Source organism: Rhinopithecus bieti, unplaced genomic scaffold (assembly GCF_001698545.2).
Source record: "Rhinopithecus bieti isolate Rb0 unplaced genomic scaffold, ASM169854v2 scaffold_26020, whole genome shotgun sequence".
Classification (NCBI taxonomy): domain Eukaryota; kingdom Metazoa; phylum Chordata; class Mammalia; order Primates; family Cercopithecidae; genus Rhinopithecus; species Rhinopithecus bieti.
Window position 1 is genome coordinate 39,297 of NW_016811642.1, and position 18,255 is coordinate 57,551.

The window sequence follows — 18,255 nt, forward strand, 5'->3', positions numbered from 1 at the left end:
AGGTATCAATTTATCCTGAATTATGTATTATGTTGAAATACTGCTAAGAAGACTTTTGAGACCCCATTTCAAACCAGTGAGAAATAATGTAATGAGATAAACAGTGTCTGCCAGGAGAATGGGAGAGCTCTAACTGTGGGGTGACATGCTTGCCATCCTGGAAACTGTGAAAGGAGAGTAAGCTTTAAAGTCAGACAGATCTGGATTTTAATTCCAGTTCAACCACTTATAGAGTGACTTGGGTTAATTATTTCATTTCTGAGTTTCAGTTTACTCATGTAAATAACACCATCGATTTTGGAGTTCCCCCCGCCCAATAGGGATGGGGTCTCACTATGTTGCCCAGGCTGGTCTCAAACTCCTGAGCTCAAATGATCCCCCTGCCTCGGCCTCCCAAAGTGTTGGGATTATGAGCCACCATGCAAAGCTGGAGAGTTGTTTTTAAATAATAAGCCTGGGGTGATAGCCCAGGAACAGAGTAACTGCCTCAATGAACTGTTGGTATCATCACCAGTATCGTTAGACATTCAACTATCCCTAGTTCAGGACCTCAACTTCACTTAAGAAAGTGAATGTGCAAGATGAGATCTTATTATTTGAGAAGTTGAGCTCCGACTATTTCTCTCAAGCAAGAGAGCAAAGAGAAGCTACAAAGACATCCTTTCTTCCCTCTTGTTCCATCCTTCCCAAATGTTGAAATTCTACTCACTTATAGTGGGAGCTGGGGATAACTCCATCTGAGTTGTTTCTGCTTCCCCACTTGGCCTTGTAGGACCCAATTCCTCTGGCTCTACAGGCATCAATAGCTGTGTAGAGCTGCCCCCTTCTCCAGCTGGGGACTGCAGCTCCTGAGGAACCTCTCCCAAAGCTGGTGGGGTTGGGAGTGTTGGTTGCTGTTGTGAGGATTGCAGAGTGCCAAGGGTCTCCTTGGACTCAGATGTAGCTGCATCAGTTGAAGATGGGGTTGTTGGGTAGCTGTCAGGCATAGGCGTCCCATCTTTCTCGGAAAGAACAACAATAGTGGTTAAGGGGCAACCAGCCAATGATAATGGAGGCCACCCCAATCAGCAAATGTGGCCTGACAAGTATCCCACCCAGCCAGTGATTACCCCCACAATGAAAATGCTCCCCCCTCAAAGATGTTCCCCCACAAAGGAATATCTCTGGTCTGGTATACTAAGGATGAAGGCTAAGGCACAGTGCTATCTCTGTCCCAAGAATGCAAGAACTGCAGCTCTGACTCTGTGGATCCTAAGAATAAAATCCCTTCTGTGACCTCCAGGTGGAAGGGAGAAGATTTCAGGCCATATAGGGTGAGGCTAAATGTCTCTGTAGGTACACAGAAAATCTAACTACCAAAATCCGATTGATCCTCCCACTTCATCTGTTTGGAGCAAGAAATGGTGAGAATTTACTTCAAAACTCTTTTTGTTTTTTATCGGACAGGGTCTCACTGTTGCCCAGGCTGGAGTGTAGTGGCACAATCATGGCTCACTGCAGCCTTCACCTCCCGGGCTCAGGTGATCCTCCCACCTTAGTCTCCCAAGTAGCTGAGACTATAGGCATGTGCCACCACACCTGAATAATTTTTTGTATATTTAGTAGAGACAGGGTCTTGCCATGTTGCCCAGGCTGGTCTCAAACTCCTAAGCTCAAGCAATCCACCTGCCTCAGCCTCCCAAAGTGCTGGGATTACAGGCGTGAGCCACCGCGTCCAGCCTTTCAAAACCCTTTTTCTTTTTCTTCTGAGACAGAGTCTTGCTCTGTTGCCCAGGCTGGAGTGCAGTGGCGTGTTATCAGCTCACTGAAGCCTCCGCTTCCTGGGTTCAAGCAATTCTCCTGCCTCAGCCTCCTGAGTAGCCGGGACTACAGGCGAGAGTCACCACGTCCGGCTAATTTTTGTATTTTGAGTAGAGGCGAGGTTTCACAGTGTTGGCCAGGCTGGTCTCAAACTCCTGACCTCAGGTGATCCACCCGCCTTGGCCTCCCAAAAGTGCTGGGATTACAGGTATGAACCACTGCGCCCAGCCCAAAATTCTTAAAGTATGCTTTCCATTCCCTTGTGCACGTTCCTGTTCTATTACTAAGAAAATGCACTCATTACACAGTTGAAGAAAAGCAAAATGTTTGAGTTCATGCCCAAAGATAAAATAATTATATGCTCCAATTAATGAAAGACAAGTCACTTTATAATGACATCTGCCTCACCCTAAACACTATCTGTCCCCTTCCATGTCTCTTTTCTTCCAGTCCTAATTATCCAAGGAACATCTACAACTTTGTCTGATGGAGGCAACACTGCTAAGGCTAAGTGTGAATATGCCACACACCAGGGAAAGTAGTAAGTTGTATAGTTATCTTCTAATTGGGGCCTAATATCCCTACCCCACAACAATACAACTTACTACCTCACCCCGGCATGAGCAGAATCCTCTAATAAGGGCAGCAGGCAAAAGGCCCTTTTACATGGTGACAGACTCTTTTAAAGATCTTTTGCTAGATTAAGCGTACCAAGGCATCTACCCTACTTCACCGCTTTAAAAAATATTGTGCAGGCTTTAGTACAATGATTTTCCAACTCCAGTGCCAAAGGAGACAGTTGTAGGAAGGCAGAACAATGTTCTGAGGAAATATGGGTGGAGGAGACATATGATATCACATGACCCAATTGATAGAATCACAAAATGGCTACTGATCATTGTTAAGAAGATCAGAGGGAATAGGGAGCATATGGCAATCATACCACTAAGCCCACAGAGCTACCTTCCTGAATAGCACACTATCCAAGACAATGTTCCTAGACTTTTCGATTCCATGGACCAATAAAATTGAATTAAAAAAAGAACAAAAAGTAGAGACTAATGTAGGGGTTGCCAACTTTTAGTTCAGTCATGTAAGAAAAAACATCCAATCAACATCGTTTAATAAAATATTTTGATACCACAGAATTAGGAATATAATCTCTAAATACAAAAGAGTCTTTTAAAGGGAATAAATTCAGCTTTATGAAAAAGGCATTACAGCTCCTTGATTTTGTTTGTTTCCACAGAGGACTGGCATTTGAGAACCACTGTCATCAGTTATTCTCATGAAGTGCCACACCATGGTGGTCATCAAAGGACCAGCCACTTCAAAGATGTACATGAACATGCTGTTTCAGAGGACAGAGTTGCAGTCAGGAAATAAACAAGACACATGATCTCATTACCCATGTCAGAACGAAGTAGATAATAACCAGAACAAGAACCTGAACAGAGCCAGTCGGAGAAGAAGTGTATCACCGTGGGAAAGACAGTAGACTGTATAGTTATCTCCAAGATGGGGTATGACCCTAAAACTATACAATCTACTACCTCATCCCACAGAGCACCAGTGTCCATCTTCAGCCTATGTGGGCCAGCTACTCGGAACTATCAGGAGAAAGCAACCAATCAATTAGTAAGAAGGGAGAAAGGAAAGGAGAGTTACCTGAGAGATTCTGTTCAGTAGAGTCATTTGTCTTAGATGCAGTACACTGCAAAAAGAAGGGATAGACCAATGTGGAACTTTGCAAGTACCTAAGATAGAGGTCAACTGTAATAGTCACCATCCTCCACCCAGACCATCTAGGAGTTCAGTGATCTAATGGATAATGCTTTGGCCATGTGACCAAAGGAAGGTGAACATTTCACTGTGCAAATATATGTCCAATTTCTCTACACATACTCAGGTTCAAGAATGGTTTCGGGGTGAGGGGGAAATAAACATGGAAGGAAAGGATAATAAAAACCCCCTTAGGAATGGGCACAATCATGATCACTCTAGCAAGAATTTCTTGGTTTCATCTATGTATTTTTCCCTTCATGGGGCTTATTTTTTATTTTGTCCACTCTAGCCTTTTCAGTCATATGCTAGGTTCACTTATTTTCCATCCTATATCATGTTTGAAACAATGTAACTGTGTATTAGGTAAAAAGTTCTATATAAAGATACTTGTTAGATCAAGCTTGTTATTTTAACTGAACGCTTCACTACCCTTATTTTTAATCTACCTGATTCCCTAACTGCTGAGTAGGGTATACTGAAGTCTTTCACTCTCAAGTCTTATTTCTTTGTATTTCTATCAGATTTTTCCCCCTTTTATATCAAGTGATACACTGTAATGTATCATTCTATCATCATTTACTCAGACATTTAAAAGACCTCTGTCTGAGGTCCCAGAAGTTTCAGAAAAAAGTAGGTAACTTCCTTCTAAATCAAAATTATATTAGTGATTTTATACATGTGAGCCCTAGAAAAAATGACATGTGGTGACGGGGTTCAGAGTACAACATTTTCTCTGATCTGACACCTAGGCTGATCTTACTCAAATGATGGAATGGGGTCATCTTGGTAAGATTCCCCACACTGGCAGTCCACCGACAGAAATGGAAATGGGCAACCAAGAGCATGGACTTAGACAAGGTTATTCTTCTTGTCTCGATGCTGTCCTTGGCGGTAGAGACTACACAGTGTGACTGTTGAGAAGCCATTCTGCCTCTGGCTCGTTTTTCCCAGTGAGACACTAGAGAAATCTCCCCTCTAGGTTTAAACTCTTTCCCCTACAAACCAGGTGAATGTATGGTGAATTTGGAATAAAAAATCTCCCAGGTTCAACGTGAACGTTCTAGGATTCTTCAGTGATTCTTGGTGCTATGTGTATGCCAAAACCACATTACGGCAGACATAGTCAAAGATGAATCCTCCCAGCCCTTGGGAATCACCTGTGCACTCTGATCCCTGTTCTCCTTATCTTCTTTGCCTTTATCGGTTATCTTTGTTTCTTCCTCAGCCAGTTGTTTCCTGCGCTTCTCGCGCCTTTCTTCCAGCTCCTCATCCCTCAGGAATTCCAGGTGATTGACAATGGACACTTTAACCACTGTTCCAAAGAGGCAAAAATCAAAGACTGCTCTGGTGGGGTAAGGGAGGAAGCTAAGAGCCAGAGCGTGTAGCCACAGAGAGCCAGGGAAACAACTCTCCATATGCTTGTCTTAGCCCTAGAAGGCTCACTGCTGCCCTGATAACCAAGCTGCCACGCACCTGAAACACAGTCGTGCATGCTCTCAGCATCGAGAACTTTGCATTCTTCTGTCCAGCGGGTCAGGGCTGTGGGGATGCTGGACAGGGTTCCTGTAGGGAGAACAAAGGGGAATGAGATTCTTGGCCTTGTCAAGCATTAACTGATCCACCGATCCAAAAATTGTAGTATTTCCCTAGAAGGATCCAAGGTCTATCACAATGTTTAGCACATAACAAGTACCTAGAGACAATAAAGTTTTTGTTGCCCGTGGCTAAGTCACCGAGTGGTTCTGGCTCCTATAAAATGGGGGTTTTCGATAGGGCAGACACTGTCTTGCTTTTCCTCAACAGGGAAAAAGTAGAATCTGACAAATTCTACCCTCCCTTTCACCACACAAACTTGCCTGCTTGGCTGGTAGCTGTGCTCTGATCATGGAAAAAGTCATCCAGCAGCTCATCATCAGAACGGGCGATGATGTGGACGTCATCGTTGCCTACCAAGAGGCGGGCCCGACCCCGGCTTTGTAGGGGAAGGCTGCTGCTCAGCTGAAGGATGTCAGCAGCAGCTGAGGGACCAAGCAACCTGTAGGGTAATGGTGGGTACCATGATCACTGTTAAGTCCAGAGGTGCCCTGCAATCTGCTACCGTGAGATCCTCTTCATGCATCCTCTATTAAATGCAGAACATTATAAACCTTACGATGTGCACACAAGTCTAAGTTTTTTTTCTGAATACCACCCTGGTTTTGTACTTAGGTTGTATATTATTCCACAGTTTCTGGCACCAAGTGGGTGTCAATAAGCTCCCACGTGCCAGGCACTGCATCAGGTCACATTGCCTCCACTACACCCTCTCTGTTGTCTGTACACCAACCATTACAACACTTACATGCCTTTCTTTTACTTTTTTTTTTTTTTTTTTTTTTTGAGACGGAGTCTCGCTCTGTCACCCAAGCTGGAGTGCAGTGGCCGGATCTCAGCTCACTGCAAGCTCCGCCTCCCGGGTTGACGCCATTCTCCTGCCTCAGCCTCCCGAGTAGCTGGGACTACAGGCGCCGCCACCTCGCCCGGCTAGTTTTTTTGTATTTTTTAGTAGAGACAGGGTTTCACCGTGTTAGCCAGGATGGTCTCGATCTCCTGACCTCGTGATCCGCCCGTCTCGGCCTCCCAAAGTGCTGGGATTACAGGCTTGAGCCACCGCGCCCGGCCTCTTTTACTTCTTAAGATTGTTTGTTTCACTACACTCTAAGCCGGAGGGCAGGGCTCTTGTCCCGTCTATATCTAAAGTGTTAAGTGCTTGGCAGGAGACACTTAATAATTGCTAAATACATGCACAGAACTATTGACATAATTTGGTATTCCCCAAAAGGCTGCACTCCCCAAAAGGTTGCACATGTAATCCACAAAGAAATGGAACAAATATTTTAGTTGTGTGTGTGACAAGAACATTAAGTGATGGACTATTTCCCCCAAGGTTAAGACAATGCTGAAGCACAGTGAAAATTCTTACAAGAGCTCCGACGAATCCAACAGATCTCTGTAACTCACCTCTGGAGTATAAGAGGAGGGTTGGGCTGGCGATTCCCAGGGTAGTGAACATGAATGGTGTGGCCAGTATTGGCTGTCAGCTGCCTTAGGGTCCTCTGACTGCGCCCAATGCCCTGGGTGAGACGAGTTGTTGAAGAGCCACTGCCCAGTGTCAGAGAACTGTGGTCTGCATGGCGCACCATCAGTGGATGGGTGGTAGGGATATTTCCTGGGGATGGGGGGATGTCTGCTGCAAGGACAATATGTAAAAGGGTCAGTGTCAAAAAGAAATTTCTTCCATGTTTGTTCAAGCAGAATCATGTCTCCTGGGCCTTACTTCCTCACACGGAAACCTGAGCTTTGTCCTTTCTCCCTCATTCCCACAACTCATCTAAAATCACTGACACTACCATAGCTTATGCCATCATCTCTCACTTAGATACTGCAACAGCCTCCTAAATAGTACCTTTTCCCAATCCATTTTCCACACTACAGTCACAGTGATGCTTCTAGGCCCCTCAGATACATGCTGCTCCCTCCACCTTGAAGACTCCTCTCCCGCTTCTTTACCTGCTCTTCTGTTCTTGGCCTAAGATGTCACTTTCTCTGTGAAGCCTAACTTCTACAGATTGGGTTAGATAACTCTTTACCTCTGTGCTCTCTTACCATACTGCAATGTAATGCCTGCTTAGTTATAATTCCTAACAGACCACTCCTATGAGGAACGAGGACTGTTTTCTTCTTTACTGCTGTATCCCTAGTACCTAGGATACAGTATGCACTCCTCAAATATTGTTCAATTTGCTGAATGGACAGAGGCTCAACTCTAAGGGAAACTGATGAAAATCACAAAAATGCAAAGAGAATCATAGACGTTATCTTGAATGTTATCTAATCCAACCCATTTTTTTCTCAAACTTTTCATTTACAGGTGACAAACTGAGGCTCAAAGAGGTAAGAGATTAATTGGCCAAGATAACAGACCAGAATAGTTCAGTGTTTTCTGCTACATCATGCTTGCGATTTAAGTTGTCAAGACCTGCCCTATCAAGACAGCTTGATTCTAAGAACTTGATTCTAACTTGACGCTAAAAGGGAACTTTGACGCTGATGGGGGAGGAAGAGATTCACTCGTTCTCCCGAAAAGATGCATCCTGGATGAATAGAGTGAGTATGTTCAAATCTGCTCCCTAATGCCAAGCTCAAAGGTGACCATTCAAATCCTCAAGATCTTGTGTTATGGACATAAGGATTATTGATTGCCCTGCCACTGTGGTGTGCACATGGGTGCCTGATGCAGTCAGCCTTGGTCTCATTTTTTTTTTTAATCAAGCAAATCATCAAGTTGTCCAGGCTCTAAAATGGCTGCCTATTTACTGAGGTGAAGGGAACAAAAGCAGCCTCTCACTATTCCTTCTCTTAAGTATACACTAGTGAGACAGATGGATTCAGATATCCCTTGCCCCTGGAAGTCAGCATAGGAAAAGAAGTGCTGTCTGTATCAGATCGGTTTGGTCCACTGCTTGGCTTACCCTAGACAAGGGTATAAGAATCAAGAGAGAAAACCCAGCTGAGCCCCTGTATCTTACTAGCACTGGAGAACATGTTGTCAAACTCAATGATGAGATCATCCTCCCGGTCAAAGCGCTCAAATCGGACCAAGGGAGAAGCGTTCATATCAGGATAATCCTCATCCAATTCCATCTCAGAGCCATCGTCGTCATCGTCTTCATCTCCCTCTTCACCTTCATCATCCTCCTTAAGGGAAAATAGGAGATGGAGAATTGCTGGAGGTAAGGGTTTTCTGAAGCCTGGTGCCATGGCCACATGTGCACATGAGGGAGGGAGACGCTGAGGCTAGCAACCCAGACTGTTGGTTTTCTGCAGCTCTATGTTCCCATGGAAGAGGTCATCTGAACCAACCCAAACGCAGTCCCCCCTCACCTGATCATCTTCCTCATCTTCCTCCTCCTCCTCCTCTTCATCCTGACTATCATCCTCATCCTCGTTACTGCCACTGCTGTCCTCTTCCTGAGTGTGCTCCTCCTCATCCTCAGGGTCCAGGATATTCATGGAATCTAAAACAAAGGGAGCACATTGGAGGACTAAACTGAGTAGCTAGAAAATAGGCTACTGTGCAGGCCAGCAGGCTGAGTGGTAAGGTGATGGGATATCTGACTCTATGAGAGGAAGAACCAGATCTGGGGTGATGTACAGACTTACTGAGCCAGACCCGATTTCCTGAGAGTGCCAATCAATGCATCAACACACTGAGCAGGGTGGCTGAATGTGGAGGCTGGCTAGAGGGTGGTGCTTGAGGAGCCATGGTCTAGGACTTGGCCAAGTCTGCTGGTGCCCCCTTGCCTTTTCAGCCCTACTTTGCTATTGACTATATCCTGTTGGCAAGAGGGAACCTGCAGCGATGATAGCAGGCGGGTGAGAAGAAAGCGAACCAAGTAAGAAGTGGCAAACTTTGGGCAAGCAGTAGTAACATGTTATTTGAAAAACTGGCTGAGGATAAAGTGGATGGTGTATGTCAGCGCATGCAGACAGATGCTTCCTTATTCTGCACATGTGGGCAGCTGCCTCCAGGAAAACCCTAGTGTAGTGTCTGTCAGACGTGCAGGGCAAGAAGGGAGGCCTTTCTGGCCTCGGCACTCTCACCTTCTCGGTTGGCCTGCAAGGTGGAAGCTTGGCTGAGGTTGGAAGGAGCTTCATCCATCAGCACGTCCTCTTGTGATTCATCCTCTCCACTTCTGCTCACTGAAGGTTACAGAGCAGAGCCTTCACTGAACAACAGAGGACTTCCCTTTCCAGACTGGGTGCGTCTAAAGTAGCTATGTACACCTAGCAGATATCCATTTTTTTTTGGATGAGGGAGAAGACCTGGATTGTCTGCTGTCAGCTAGCTAGGTGAGCTTGGCCAGTCACTTTACCTGTCAGAGTCTCAGTTTCCTCATCTGTAAAACGGGATGATTACATCTGCCCTGCCAATCCCACTAATTGTGAAACCACAGAGGATAGTGGGTGTGAAAAAGCTTTGTAAAACTTAAGAATACATGTCTACTTCCATTTATCCTTTGATTTCCTTGATCAACAAAGTAAAAACAAGTAACACATACACCCTCAGAGCCAGGTGACAGTAGGGTACCTTTGCCATTTTCCCTCTGAGATTTACAAAGGGCCACCCTCAGGGAATGATCATTCTTTTTACACTACTGAGACTCAGGGGCAGAAAGCCCCTGGACTTCATTGAAGAACTGAAAGGAAGCGCTTTCTCACCCTACAGCCTCCTCTAGGCCTCCATGAATAAACACTCTTTAGATGTGCTTGATGTATCAGCTGTATCAATGGCCACTCCCACCACCTCCCCCACACAGGCAACACTTCAGACTGCTACAGGCCTGTAGATGTCTTGTGAATTTCTCATCTGTAAGACTGTCAACATCAAGACAAGCAGCGATCTAGGCTGGCTATGAGCCCTTAGGCAGAGCTGAGCAAGCAGATAATGAGAAAAAGGGTCCTCCCGAGAGAGACTGAGGCAAAGGAAGAGGCTATACTCAGTTCTGGGGCTCTCACCTATAATTGTACTGTTCCCAGATCCGCCATCCCTCTCAAGCAACTCATCTATCAGGTCCTCCAGCTCATTCTCAACCTGGAGAGAAATAGAACATATATATGGATGCACACAAGTCTATCATTGTGCTAGCACTGAAACCCTAAAAAAGGCCAGCAAAGGAGCATACATTTCTAGGATGACATGTGACAGAGGATGTTACATGAAACCACACATTCGGTGCTAATTAGCACAGAAACTACCACGTGCTGCCAATCCACAATCAGACTGTCCTTCAAATGGGTCCATCCCAGTTATCTGATACTGGGTTGTCTTTATACTGTCCAGGAAGACATAATAGATCTCTTCAAAGCCAGCAGCTTAGGACCACAGGCCCAATTTCTTACCCAATGCTACCAGCTCCAGAAATTACAATGCTTTCCTTTAGGGTCTTTAGAAGACTGCTGTTTTAATGCCCCAGCAAGAGCTGGTGCTATAGGTATAAGGTGGTGTTAAGGAGCTTCCATTAATAACCAGAGCCAAAGTAAATCAAAGACCCTGGGCCCAATGGTCTCAGGCCAGCTTTCTACTTCAACATTTCACCTGTGCCTGTTTTCTGGTTGGGATCTTCATCATTTCATAGCACATGGCATCCTGACCCTGCCCCCACCCCTCTTTTAATACAATACAAACACATTTACTGAGCATCTACTAAGCATGTCACCCATGATCCTCTGCAAAGCAGCCAGCATTGAGGCAAGGATCTAAAGTACTCACCCACCCACACCACCTGGCAAGGGTTTGATTCAGCGCCGCAACAGGGAAATGCTGGGTGATCTGCCTCCCTACCTGCATCTCTTGTGAACTGAGCACCTCAGGCTGCCCAGCAATCACCACTGAGTCGGTTTCAGCCTCCCCATCCATGATATCCCCATCTGCCACCTCTGTCTGAGTGACATCATGATCCTCCTCCTGCACTTCTGCTTCCCCAGGCTCGCCTGAAACAATCAACCAACCAGCAAAATAATCAAAGAGTGCCCATGTGCTGGGCACCACAAGGCAAGCGCAAAGACAATAAGGTCCCTTCCTTGGGCAAGTTTACAAGTTCTCAGAGAATAAACGAATGGGTGACAAAGGAAAAGACAAGGCTACGTGTGAGGATAGCCAAACAAGGCTGCATTTTGAAGGAATTCTTTGTGGGGCAGATTCCCACGCCACTATGACAGATCTCTGGAAGGCCAGCAAGTTCCCAGGGAAACACCACCAAGCCAGAACAGTTTTGTGATCCCAGGCCCATAAAGCAACTACTCCCACCCCTCCAGCTCTCCAGTCCATTGGCTCTGATTCCCTACCTGGGTCCTGCTGGTTGCTATTGGAATCTTGAGAGGCTCCTTGGGCATCCTGCTCAGACTTGTTCTTGCTAGAAGCACTCTTACTGCCAAAAAGGCTACTGGGCTGGTTCACAATCCGGGAAAGTGTTTCCAAAGGCTTCAGAGCAGCATTGACTGTGTTGGCCATGTTGGGACTGAGATAAGGAAAGATAAAGAGATGGACTGAGCACAGAAATACTAGGTATCTATCTTCTAAGTGACACTAAGCTTCTTACAATGGAATCTACTAAGAGAAAAGGGGCAAAAGGTCATACAACTAACATTCTACTTTTGTTTAGAAAAAAAAAATCTGACTTAAATGTCTTCAAGGGACCCACCCTAAAAGCAAGAGTTAAATCAATGCCATATTTCACGGGGCCATGGAAAGCACATAAGTAACAAATTCTTGACTGGAAGTCAGAATGTATTCTGGATGACCACATGCAAGCAAGGCACTTCTCAGATGTACTCAAGATTTTTTTGTTTGTTTTTTAAACCATCAGCATTTAGTCCCCAAACCCTAAGAGCTCAAAGGAAGGAACCTGATAAAAGTTCTTTCTTTCTTTTATTTTGGAGACAGGGTCTCGCTGTGTCACCCAGGCTGGAGTGCAGTGGCATGACCTCGGCTCACTGCAACCTCCACCTCCCAGGCTCAAGTGATCCTCCCACCTCAGGTTCCCAAGTCGCTGGACTACAGGCGTGAGCCACCATGCCCACCTAATTTTTCTATTTTTTTGTAGAGATGGGGTTTCGTCATGTTGCTCATGCTGGTCTCGAACTCGTGAGCTCAGGCAACCTGCCCTCCTCGCCCAGCTGATAACAGTTTGAAGTTCTGTGAATTTCAAATTACACTCTGTAGGGCTTCCTAGAGTTCAATAAAAGTACAACGGGCTGCAGTTGAAGGTGTGGTGTGATTTCTAAGTGTAATAAGATGTGTGAGACCAACTAGGTGCCCACTAAAACAAGAGCAGCTCTGCTTTTATCTGCTTTATGTGTGCATTTATGTGTGAGCCTATGTATGTATATATGTGTGTGTGTGTGTGTGTGTGTGTGTGTGTGTGTGTGTGTGTGTGTGTATACCCACTAGTACCAAGATAGCAGTCTCTGATACCGTATCACACTAAAAGTAACCAAGACTCATCCGAACAAGTGATCCCAGGAATAGGGCAAGGAAGGTATATTGTGCCAAAAGCTTTCAAAATTAATGGGACAGCTGGGTGTGATGGCTCACACCTGTAATCCCAGCACTGTGGGAGGCTGAGATGGGAGGATTGCTTGAGCCTAGCCTGAGCAACATAGTGACACCGTTTCTATTAAGAGGAAAAACAACAACAGAAATGGGGAGAAAAAATTAATGGGATCATTACCACAGGCCCAGTGAGTATCAAAAAGAATAATGATAGTAATGGAATTATTCATTACAAAGTGGAAATCTAACAGAAACCACCCTCCCACCTTAGCCTCCCAAGTAGCTGGGACTACAGACGTACACGACCAGCTAATTATTGTATTTTTTGCAGAGACAGGGTCCCACTATGTTGCCCAGGTTGGCCTCGAACTCCTAGGTTCAAGTGATCCACCAGCCTCAGCTGTGATCAAATTAGGCATCACAAGTAATGGGACCAAGTAGTATTTACCTGTCTCCTGAAGTGATGTGAGAAGGGCAAATATCACCCATGTAGTATTTTTGCCAAAAATGTTTAACCTGACCCTAACCATTAAGGGAGCAATTACACCAATGTAGACTGTGAGATATTCTATAAGACATCAAGCCTGGATTCATCAAAACAGAAAAATGTCATAAAAAAGAAAAGAAAAATGTGACAACCAAATGCAACATGTGATAACTCACTGAAGCCTGGATCAAAACACTCTCCCCCAGAGTACAAAGACATAATTGAAATAACTGGGAGTATGTCAATATAAAATTATATAAATTTAGTATTATTATATTATTGGTAAATTTCTTGGATATGACAATGGAACTGTAGCCATATAAGGGAATGTCTGTTCTTAGGAGACAGATGATCAAGTACTCAGGTAAAGTTTTATACTGTTTGCAACTAATTTCAAATGATTCAGCTCCTGAAAGGACAGAAAGGGAAGAAATAAAGCAAAATGTTCAGCAGTGGTTAATCTAGGTAGACACATGGTGTTCATTACAGTACTGTGAGTTTGAAATTTATAAACGTTTCAAAAAATTGATAGGTTTGTAGCAATAGGACAATTAAGTCATCTTGAAGGGGTCACATACGTCAAAGGTATAATAATTTGGGCATGAAAAAGTGACTGCAGTGATCCAAATAAATTCAATCACCAGTTTAAAAACAAAACAAAACAAAACAAAACAATGAAAAGTTGAGTCCATAATATGACTTAAAAAATAGAAAGCCAGAAAAAAACCTACATTTGAATCTCAAATGTAAATAGAAAAAAATTAAGAAATTAAGTTTTTATATTGCCTAATAGAACTTGTATTTTAGCACAACCAGACATTCCCTTTGGGGCTAACAGAAAAATGCCAGTTAATAATGTATTCGAAATGAGAAATTAGTAAGCTGTTATTCATAAGCCTCAAATAATTGACCCAGGCAAGAATTATCAACTGATGTTAAGGCTATTATTTAGGTATATGATTGATAGTGCAGACATCTGTAAAGTGCCAAAATAACAACAGAGATGACTTTCTATTAAGAAGAAAAAGTGCAATTACCATGGGAGATGTGTCTCCCATGATACAATATGAGCTATACATCACCTAGGCTACACATTTCAGCCCATAATGTTTAAACTGCTTCAATAAGCCTCTAAAGCCTCTAGATCTAACTAGAAGTTTACAGAAAATAACAGGAAGTAAAGGATCAAGTTAAACTACACTGCAAGGAAGCAACTGCACCAAATTTAGAAGGCAAAAACATGATCGCTTCAACAAGCTAGAATCATGAAAACAAAACAAAGATCGAAATAATTAAAAAAAAAAATTGTATTAGAATAAGAGAGATTTAGAAGACATAGCCAGATGTAAAACAAGTCCTTAATTGGATTCTGGTTTGGAGAAAAATGCTTAATTATGGATTTGGGCATTAGGTAGGATGAAATTTATTTTCATAGCAAAGAAGTGATCGGTAACTGAAAATAAAAACGAAAATGCCCCAAATTTCCCTCAACACAACAACATGTATCATATAATATCATTTTAGTAAAAAATACATTATTTATGCATACAAAGAAAAACACTGAATAATAAAACCAATAACGTCATTATGGTATCTGGGTGGTAGGAATACTTCTTATTTTACTTATCTGTATTTCTTATAATACACATATAATCTAGTAAGTGGTTATTTTCATTAAAATGGGGAAGCTTGAAAAAAAAAAATCACTCTAATAGTTCAACTCTCGAGTTTATAGCAAGTAAGAATCAAGGCTTTAAGAAAGACAAGTGCTAAAAGCCACAATAAGAAAGAGTCGGGTCTCCCACTTGTACCCAAAGTTTTCGCACCACACCAGCTACCTCCACATCCTTCACATAGTGAGGCTGAAGAGAAGGAAAGCCTGGGGCTGGGGCATGATTTTACCTGGACAAGTCTAAGCTGTGAGGTACTCTAGCCAGGTCATTAACCAGTCCCTTCTTCAGGAAGAGCCGAATGATGTTGTTCATGCCATTGTGCTGGGTCTTCGCTGTGGCACTGCTGTAGAAGCTGGAGGTGGAGGGGCAGGACTCCATGATAGTACTGATGATACACATTACTGCCTGAAGCCTGGGAGAGAAGTTTGACATCTCTATCATATGAATATAGCCATTTCTCAGGCCAAGTCTTTACAAAAGAGCCTCAGATAACCCTCCTGTAACTTTTGTGCTTCCTTCTGGAAATAACATCTAAACAAACAGGTGAAAACACACTCCCTAGGTGATAGCATTCATTTTCTCTTTTTTAGACAGGGTCTCACTCTGTAGCCCAGGGTGGAGTACAGTGGCGAAATCTTGGCTCACTGCAACCTCCGACTCCTGGGCTAAAGTGACACTTCCACCTCAGCCTCCCAAGTAGCTGGGACTACGGGCAGGTGCTACTATGCCCAGCTAATTTTTTGTAGACATGGGGTTTCGCCATGTTGCCCAGGCTGGTCTTCAACTCCTACTCCTGGGCTCAAGCAATCCACCAGCCTCGGCCTCCCAAAGTGCTGGGATTACAGACGTGAGCCACCACGCTCAGCCCCCATTTTAAATAAAATTTAAAATATAAGATCAAATAACCTGCTCAACTTCCTTGAAGACCCTAAAAATCCACTTAACATTTCCCTTTATTTTCTCTGTTTACCCACTTACTCTAATGGTAATCAGTGCTCTGGGTATTTTCAAGCACCAGAACTATTTGAGCGGACCAGAGAGTGTATGATGCCAGTATGACAAGAAGTTTTGTCCAAATGCAAAACCACCCATGGACTAAGAAAAGAGTAAGGGGATGTTCTTGGCTATTAGCCCTGGATCAGGTACGAATCTTACCTGGCATGCTTCTCTGTACTCTCAGCCATAGCCAGTGCCCGTCCCAGGGCTGCTTTTACTTCATTCACTAGGGCCACCTGGGCATCTGTGCCACTCCCTGCTGCAGCCAGGCTTGCGAGGAACAGGCGGGCCAGGGCAGGGGTGTCCTTGTCTTCTGCATTCTGGGTATGTGGGAGCAGGTGGTCCAGAACAAAAGCCAGCACACTGCAGTCCTGAAAAGTCATGAATCATGACATTTACTTACAAGCACAATTATACCATATCATTTGCACAGGACCAAAGATACACACACACAATATTTCCTTAAGTCACCCAATGAGTGATTATTATGTCCACTTTATAGATGAAGAAGCCAAGGCTCAAAGATACAAGCAAGTAAGGAGTAAACCTGGATTTTAGAAAACTTCCAAATGCCACCCATTTCCCACTACACAGCTTATACACTGTTATGTAGATGTCATGTATTTTAAAACCATTTTAAAAAACTTTATTTTATTAAAATGTTTTTAAGGAGATGAGGTCTCGCTAAATTGCCCAGGCCAGAGTACAGTGGCTATTCACAGGCATGATCATCGCACACCACAGCCTCAAACTCCTGGGAGTTTGTTCTCACACCTCAGCCTCCCAAGTAGCTGAGACTACATGTATGTGCTATTGCGCCTATCTTAAAATATTTTTACATGTGTTATTTAATAGAACTACTTACAGCAAATCTATAAATAGGTAAATATTTTCTCATCTGATAAGCAGTTATCTGAAGCCCCCTAAAAAAGTGGCTTGCACAAAAGAATTTAGTCAAGGGCTGAGGACTCAAACCTTGATTCCTAATTAGGTGGTATAAACCCTTCAGTGCTCAATTAAATTGAAATTATTTACTGACACAATGTGCCTAGGACCCTGTGCTACAATAGAAGCTGGTAAGAGCTGAGCAAGAGACAGCAAAGTCACAGAAACTAATATGCAAACATATTTAATGCAAGGTTATTTAAAATAATGAAAGAGGCTCAATAGAGGAAGCAAATTAAGTCAGACTCTTCTTTTTTCTCTAACTATAATTCCTGCCTAGACAATTCCGTATCTTAGAAACAAATTCTGTTGTCATTCAAGCAAATTTTGGATGAAAATACACTGAATATTTTGGAACTAGATAGGTAACAGTTGCACAACACTGTGAATGTACTAAATGCCACTCAATAGTACACTTTAAAATGTTTGATTTGTAACTTTTATCTCAATAAAGAAAATGTAATATAACTTTTACCTCAATAAAGAAAATGCATTGAATAATTCGAGTCTGGGAAACTGAATAAAGTGACCTTGTTAAAACAAAACAATTAGAAATAACCATTAATTTCCCAGTGGTGAATACATATAAAGTTAAAACTGTTTTCTGAATAACCACATAGAAAGGACTTAGCTTTGGAATCACAACCCTAGCTTCCAATTTTAGCTCTGCTACTCTGTAGTATGGTCCCAGGCAAGTTACTCTCCTCTATTAAAGAGAACAGTATCAACAACCTTGCAGTGTGGAGGTGAGGATTAACAATAGTATTTATAAAGCACTTAACAGTACCCAGTACTAGTAGGTCACTGGACACATATTAGGCATATACTTAATAAATTTGTAATTAAATGTCTTAATCCACAGGTAATGCTGTTATACATTATGAATACAACTGGCATAAATGAGTTAAAGCTTCGGAATAAAGCCTGGCTAGGTGTGATGGCTCATGCCTGTAATCCTAGCACTTTGGGAGGCTGAGGCGGGAGGATGACTTGAGGCCAGAAGTTTGAGACCAGCCTGTGCAATATAGCAAGATCTCAAAAAATAAAATTAGCTGGGCGTGGTAGCATGTACCTATAGGTCCCAGCTACTTGAGAGGCTAAGGTGGGAGGATCACTTGAGCCTAGGAATTCAACGTTGCAGTGAGCTATGATTGTACCACTGCATTCTAGCCTGGGAGACAAAGTGAGACTCTCTTAAAAAAAGGAAGCCTGGCTGGGCGTGGTGTCTCACGCCTGTAATCCCAGCACTTTGGGAGGCAGAGGCGGGCGGATCATGAGGTCAGGAGATCAAGACCACCCTGGCTAACACGGTGAAACCCCGTCTCGACTAAAAATACAAAAAATTAGCCGGGCGCAGTGGTGCATGCCTGTAGTCCCAGATACTTGGGAGGCTGAGGCAGGAGAATGGCATAAACTCGGGAGGCAGAGCTTGCAGTGAGCCAAGATCACACCACTGCAGTCCAGCCTGGGCAACA

General features: G+C 43.6%; 1 protein-coding gene across 1 annotated transcript in view; it reads right to left on the reverse strand.

Moving 5' to 3' along the window:
• HUWE1 (HECT, UBA and WWE domain containing E3 ubiquitin protein ligase 1) overlaps positions 1–18,255 on the reverse strand; it is a 147,838-nt gene that overhangs the window by 20,608 nt on the left and 108,975 nt on the right. The window contains exons 43-56 of the mRNA XM_017894320.1: positions 15,995–16,206; positions 15,069–15,251; positions 11,473–11,645; positions 10,970–11,118; positions 10,144–10,219; positions 9,229–9,327; positions 8,509–8,642; positions 8,154–8,322; positions 6,586–6,814; positions 5,442–5,620; positions 5,059–5,148; positions 4,743–4,897; positions 3,469–3,514; positions 710–997 (exon numbers count right to left, since the gene is read on the reverse strand). Coding sequence (XP_017749809.1) covers positions 710–997; positions 3,469–3,514; positions 4,743–4,897; positions 5,059–5,148; positions 5,442–5,620; positions 6,586–6,814; positions 8,154–8,322; positions 8,509–8,642; positions 9,229–9,327; positions 10,144–10,219; positions 10,970–11,118; positions 11,473–11,645; positions 15,069–15,251; positions 15,995–16,206 — 2,182 coding nt within the window. The remainder of the gene's footprint in view (positions 1–709; positions 998–3,468; positions 3,515–4,742; positions 4,898–5,058; positions 5,149–5,441; positions 5,621–6,585; positions 6,815–8,153; positions 8,323–8,508; positions 8,643–9,228; positions 9,328–10,143; positions 10,220–10,969; positions 11,119–11,472; positions 11,646–15,068; positions 15,252–15,994; positions 16,207–18,255) is intronic.